Source organism: Narcine bancroftii, chromosome 10, assembly GCF_036971445.1.
Source record: "Narcine bancroftii isolate sNarBan1 chromosome 10, sNarBan1.hap1, whole genome shotgun sequence".
In the NCBI taxonomy this organism is placed as follows: domain Eukaryota; kingdom Metazoa; phylum Chordata; class Chondrichthyes; order Torpediniformes; family Narcinidae; genus Narcine; species Narcine bancroftii.
The window spans coordinates 57390462-57396461 of NC_091478.1; the positions used below are offsets into that span (position 1 = coordinate 57390462).

Consider the following 6000-nt stretch of genomic DNA (forward strand, 5'->3'; position numbering starts at 1 on the left):
CGTGCGAACGAAAGAAAAAGGCTGGACCCACATCCAACTAATTAAACCAGCTACTGAACCACAGAATAACAACGTTGATAATCTACCCTCCACCTGGCGTGCAGTCCTTCATCCTTCTGATCTCAAAGTTACACTACGTCGGGATAAAGTGCCGTAATGTTGTTTCTACCATTTACTGTATTCTTTCTATCATTTACTGTATTGTTTAATTGTTGCCTCCCAATTTCTGGGACTCCATTTAATTACTTACTATGTATTAAGTCCTCCTGGTATAGGGACAGCAGAGGTCACAATTTTTTTCCTTTAAAATATAGACAGAGCATAGATATAATGTATAGTCATAGTGGGATATGGGTTAACAAGGGATTTCAACACGGACCAGGGGAACTCAACAGCTTTACTGGAATAGATTTAATTTGTATTTTAGCCTACACAAGTATTAAAGACAGGAGTTCTAAAGGCACAGCACAAAGGAGATGGCGGGATGAAGACAGACAGAATGGTAGTCAGCACTGTACATGTGGCAGAGATAGAGTTAATACATATGCTAATGCACACACACTGGCTTCTACTCACAACCTCACTGATACTCATACTAAGCTTAACAGTCAAGCTGCAACACACGGGTTAAACGATAAGAAACAATCCTCCCCAACTTGGTCTCTTCTCAAACATCTTTTGGGTCTCTCATTCATTCAGAATGACAAACACCATCCCGTTAAGGGGAGCACCAGTTACAAACGACGTGAGCTGCTACAGAACTCTAAAGCTGCTTGGCATTTAAATCGTTTAATCAGATTCCAGACAGCCTTGAACATCATCATCAAACAGAGATCGGTGGCCCTGAGTTTCGGGGCTGAAGAGGAACGGCAGATACGAGCCACAATTCAACGGAACTGCCTGGCTCACGATTGGCTGCTGAAGGCAGCGTTTGTGAAAGACTGACTAAGGACAACGCTCACAACGGTCAGGCGGTTAAAGACTTTTCTTCAGGAGTTCGAAAAGCTTCCCATGCCCAGGTACAGACTTGGGATGGACTAGACTTTTTATTTGTAACGAGTCTGATACCCACAGCCCTTATAGCAGCTGGACTAAAAGACTCGTGTACTGTTCTTAATTCATCGACCCCCTCGTCAGAACACAATCACCCAAAGGATGTGTGTTTCCCAACTTTCATCCAAAGATACTGAGACTGCAGTCCATTTATTGACCAGCTGGGAAAAACACCAAGTTGTCAAGTAAGACATTTTCAGTTAAAGACATCAGTAATACTGATCTAAAAGAAAAGTGAGGATTGTAAGAGACCAGTAACACTGATCATTGTGAGAGATCAGTATTACTGATCTAAAAGAAAAGTGAGGATTGTGAGAGATGATAAAAACTGATATACAAATATGAACATGAAGAAACAAACATTGATACATGAGTAAATGAATGAAGCCAGTACAAACAGGATGAGACATGGATATTAGAATGCAGGAAGCAGAATCAGTCTAAGATAAGAATCTCTAGCCTTAGAATCATATGATATGAATGAGATAAGGATAGACAATAGATAATAGAATGTAGGAAGTAGAGTTAGTGAATGAGATAAGGGTCTTCTAGCCCCAGATAGAATTAGCAAGTTTGAATATGTAATTAGTAAGCCTTAGACAGTTCTACATATGAAGAGGACACAGCCCTGAGGGTCGGGAAGGTGTAAATTAGAACAAAGGGTTATGAATAAGGACAATGAGGATAATGACATGAGAAGACACCGACAGGATACCCCCTGGTCCTCCAAGTGCACAGAAACAGCAGGTAGGCAGGCAGGATTACCTAATGCCAAACCTCTCCAGGAGGCAGAAGAATGTAAGGGGGAGGGTATTCCTATATTGAAATGAACTGTATAAAAGTTGGGTGAACCCCAGTGTATGTGTGTATTCCCATGGTAAGGGGAAGCACCCAACTTTGCATTGTTGTATAATAAATGTTCTTTGTTCTCAATTTTTGTCTCGAGCAATTTCTGTGAAGGTACTTCTATTTCTAACATTGACATTTCTTTATTTATTATTTTCTCTTTTGTACACATCTTTTCTTGAGTAGTTTTTTTCAGTACTCATTGTTAAAGTCAAGCTCCTGTCAAGATACAAAAAGTACAACCAAGCCACACAGTACAATTGAAACAGACTTTATTCAAATGACACTAGCAGGAATGAGCAGTCTGTAATGTTGGGTAGCTCTCCACTGGCCACCGTGACAGAGGTGCACCAAAGAAAAGGTACAAGGACTGCCTAAAGAAATCTCTTGGTGCCTGCCACATTGACCACCGCCAGTGGGCTGATAACGCCTCAAACCGTGCATCTTGGCGCCTCACAGTTTGGCGGGCAGCAGCCTCCTTTGAAGAAGACCGCAGAGCCCACCTCACTGACAAAAGGCAAAGGAGGAAAAACCCAACACCCAACCCCAACCAACCAATTTTCCCTTGCAACCGCTGCAATCGTGTCTGCCTGTCCCGCATCGGACTGGTCAGCCACAAACGAGCCTGCAGCTGACGTGGACTTTTTACCCCCTCCATAAATCTTCGTCCGCGAAGCCAAGCCAAAGAAAAAAAGAAATGTTGGGTAGACAAGGTCAACTCACTAACACTGTTTGGTCTCATTCAAAGAACACAGTCACACGGTACAATATTTAAGGGATTTTCCTGCAACCAAATCTTTAAAGGTATTGCTACAGTTTATGTTTTACATTTTGCATATCTTCTTCCTAAAGACAGGGAAATGATTTGTGGTTGGTCAATTAAATTAAGAACATCCCTTCTGGTGAACAAAAAAATCAACAGGTCTGGAAGTATTGTTCACAGTACACATCAGTTTCTATTTTCTGGCTGCCTCATTTCTGGTTTCCAATTTACACGTTAATGGCTAGTTTCATAAGGCACTTTCAGGTGGCCAAGATCCCCGATTGTAAAGCCGCATATTATGCCAATATGCGGCTGTCGGAAGGCCACTTGAAAGAGAGGCATCTGCGAGGCGAACTTTGTAACCCTCCTCCGGGAGGGATAATCGCAGGAGTACTGAGGTCCCCTCCCTGGCACATGATGCAGCCGTCTGAAAGCTGCTGCTAAGGGGATAACAATCAGCTGGCGAGCACCTGACAGCTCCCCTCCCAGCTGCCTCTGCCTCCCGGTGCGGGATGTCAGGGGCAGCCGGCGTGGGCTGTCAGCGCAGGGACGTCTCCTCACTGACAGCCCACGCGGGCCGCCCCACAGTGTGGGGACTCATATCCAGCTGTTGGGAGAGAGCAGGGCAGTGATACAGCCTGTGATGGCCACCACACAGTGTGGGGACACATATTGGGCTGTTGGGAGAAAGCAGTGCAGCGGTATCAGGTGGGGATGTTCCCGCGTTGATAGCCCGCACCAGCTGTCCCAGCTCTGACAGCCAGCCATCCCAGCTCTGACAGCCAGCCATCCCAAACCTGACAGCCTGAAGGGACAGGAGCCGGAGTGCACTCAGAGGCGCATCCGGTGCAGCTGTCCCTTCAGGTGGCCAGCGCTGCACTTTTCGCGCTGCCAACTGAACGGAAAATCAAAGGGCCGCTTCCGCAGGTGCATTCTTGGCAGAGAATGCACTTGAAGAAGCCTATAGTAATTTTGATGCTTGAAGTTGACAATGGTGACCAAAACTTAGCACTGAAACAATGTCATTCAGGGACTGAGTGGTGCTGGATGCCATTATATTGCATCTAGCAGGTAGTAGTCAGTTAGCACAATTGTGTTAAAGAGATCAGAGATTAAGACATGGCTCAGTAGAAGAGGTGAGAATTGATTCCTGTCTGGAAACCCCTTGGTTACTCTCTCTCTCTCCTAGCTTACTGGTGGCAAAGTCTTTGTGATGGTTTCCTCATCATAATTCTCATAACTAGATATTCTATAGCTAATTTTATACATCATAAGTACTGATTTTGCATGACCCACTGGAAAAAGAATCTCAAGGTTGTTGGTGATGTCATGTACATATTATGACAATGAATGTAAACTTTGATACATGCATTTCCACTACTCTTTTCGCTGAAGGTTCAGAGAATCACGACAACTATGAGCAATATAACCAGAAAAGATGCACAGGCAGGTCTGCTCTGGGATGCCGCAGTCTTATCCTGTCACACTTTTAACATTGATTAAAAGGCAGCCCAAGCTGTAGTACCTGTCACTTGAGCCTGTATCTGCTCCTGCCACCACCTCATGTCCCAAATTCTTTCCCCTGCCATCAGACCTCTTGCCCTTCCCCTACCTTGTGCCCCCGGATGACTCTCCCTGTTATACCTCATGCATCCAGTTCACTCTTCACTAGGTCTCTCCCACTGCACAACCCACTGCCCCAGATCTCTCCCTTGACACTGGATTTCTCCCCCTGCCCTAATGTGCTTTCAACTCTCTCCCCTTGTTCCTGGATCTCTCCCATTACCCCTAAATCTCTCCTCCTGACACTGGATCTCTTTCTTCTGCCTTATCTCGTGTCCCCAGTTCTCTCCCCTGGACCTAGTTCTCTCCCCGCCCCCCAGTTCTCTCCCCCTGCCCCCAGTTCTCTCCCCCTGCCCCCAGTTCTCTCCCCCTGCTCCTAGTTCTCTCTTCCTGCCCCTAGTTTTCTCCCCCTGCCCCTAGTTCTCTCCCCCGGCCCCCGGCCCACTCTCCCTGCATTACCTCCTCGTTGCAAAGCTTGCTGTAAGCCTCTTGCAGCTCCGTGATCTCCGTTAGTCCCTCCAGAAACTCCATGGAAAGGCTGGAGCTCCGGGCCGCCGGCGACGTGGAGCTGAACGCCATGTTCCCCGTCTCTGGGCAACCGTTTCCGGTGCGCAATCGAGGACCCGCGAGATGTCCTGATGGTGCCTGATCAATTGCCCTCACTCCCTGCAGAGCACCCAAGCAAACATCCTGAGCAAGATTCAACTGCAGCTCATAACTTTCTATGTATTTATCAAATGTAATTATTGTTTTGTGAATGTTAAGCTTTCAAGCCTAATTTATCACCCCCTGAAAATGACCTTGATCCTTCTGTGGTGATATGCAATTACACCACTAGGCCACCAGGGGTCATCCCGGTGACCTTATCTATATTAAAGCTGTCTTATATTCACACTGCTGGTGTGGTTATTGTTAGTACACCTTCAAATGTAAATGCATTGAATTACTTTGCATTTAATCTCAAGATATTCAATTTTGTTTGATCCTCCAAACTACTTCTACATCTCATATGATATTATAGTGGCTCGGCACACAAGACGGCGGTCCAACATGGCGAATGCACAAGGCCCACACAGGCTCGTGGTCCTCCTTGGCCCACTGCCCACGCGGTGGGAACATTGACCGGAATGTCACTGACGTCACTTCCGCCGACGACAGTGGTAAAACTGGGCCCAGCGGCGGGAAACTGGGCCTAAATAAGCAGGGGCAGAGAGTGGAATAAACCAGTCGTATCTATAACCCCATCAAGTGTGTGTCATTCTTCCACTCTCTGCTGTAGAGACTCGCTACACTGGTGACCCTGACTGGTGCAAACAACAATTGGACCTGAAGATGACTAACCATTCAACTCTACATGCAGTTTCCTTGAAACTGCCTACATTCTGGACAACGCAGCCACTGGTACAGTTCAAGCAGGTCAAAGCCCAGTTGCAGATCCAACAGATCTCCGCCAATGCCACGAAGTACTGCTATGTGGTGAGCTTGCTTGGGATGAGTTGTCGATTTCCTGCAGCAGCCTCCAGAACAAGGCAAATATAAGGCCCTCAAAGATCTCCTAACCCAAACTTTAGGGCTCTCATGTTGTGAGCGCACTGCCCAACTGTTGCACATGGATGGCCTGGGCAACAGGGCCCCATCCATCCTCATGAGGGACATTGCTGGCCTTGGTCGAGGGGCACAAGCCTTGCCTGTTTTTTGAGCAGGTTATCTGACTGCTCGAGACTATCTGACTGCTACTCGCCATTGAGGTCTTCAGTGACCCCAGGAAAGTCACC

General features: G+C 46.7%; 1 protein-coding gene across 3 annotated transcripts in view; it reads right to left on the reverse strand.

Annotated features, from left to right (window-relative positions):
• cog4 (component of oligomeric golgi complex 4) overlaps positions 1 to 4829 on the reverse strand; it is a 74020-nt gene extending 69191 nt beyond the window's left edge. For all 3 annotated transcript variants that reach the window (XR_011345639.1, XR_011345638.1, XM_069900981.1), the window contains exon 1: positions 4685 to 4829. Coding sequence is in view for 1 of the 3 variants with exons in the window: in XM_069900981.1 (XP_069757082.1) it covers positions 4685 to 4804 (120 nt within the window). In the remaining 2 variants the exon portion in view is untranslated. The remainder of the gene's footprint in view (positions 1 to 4684) is intronic.
• Positions 4830 to 6000: the final 1171 nt, after the last annotated feature.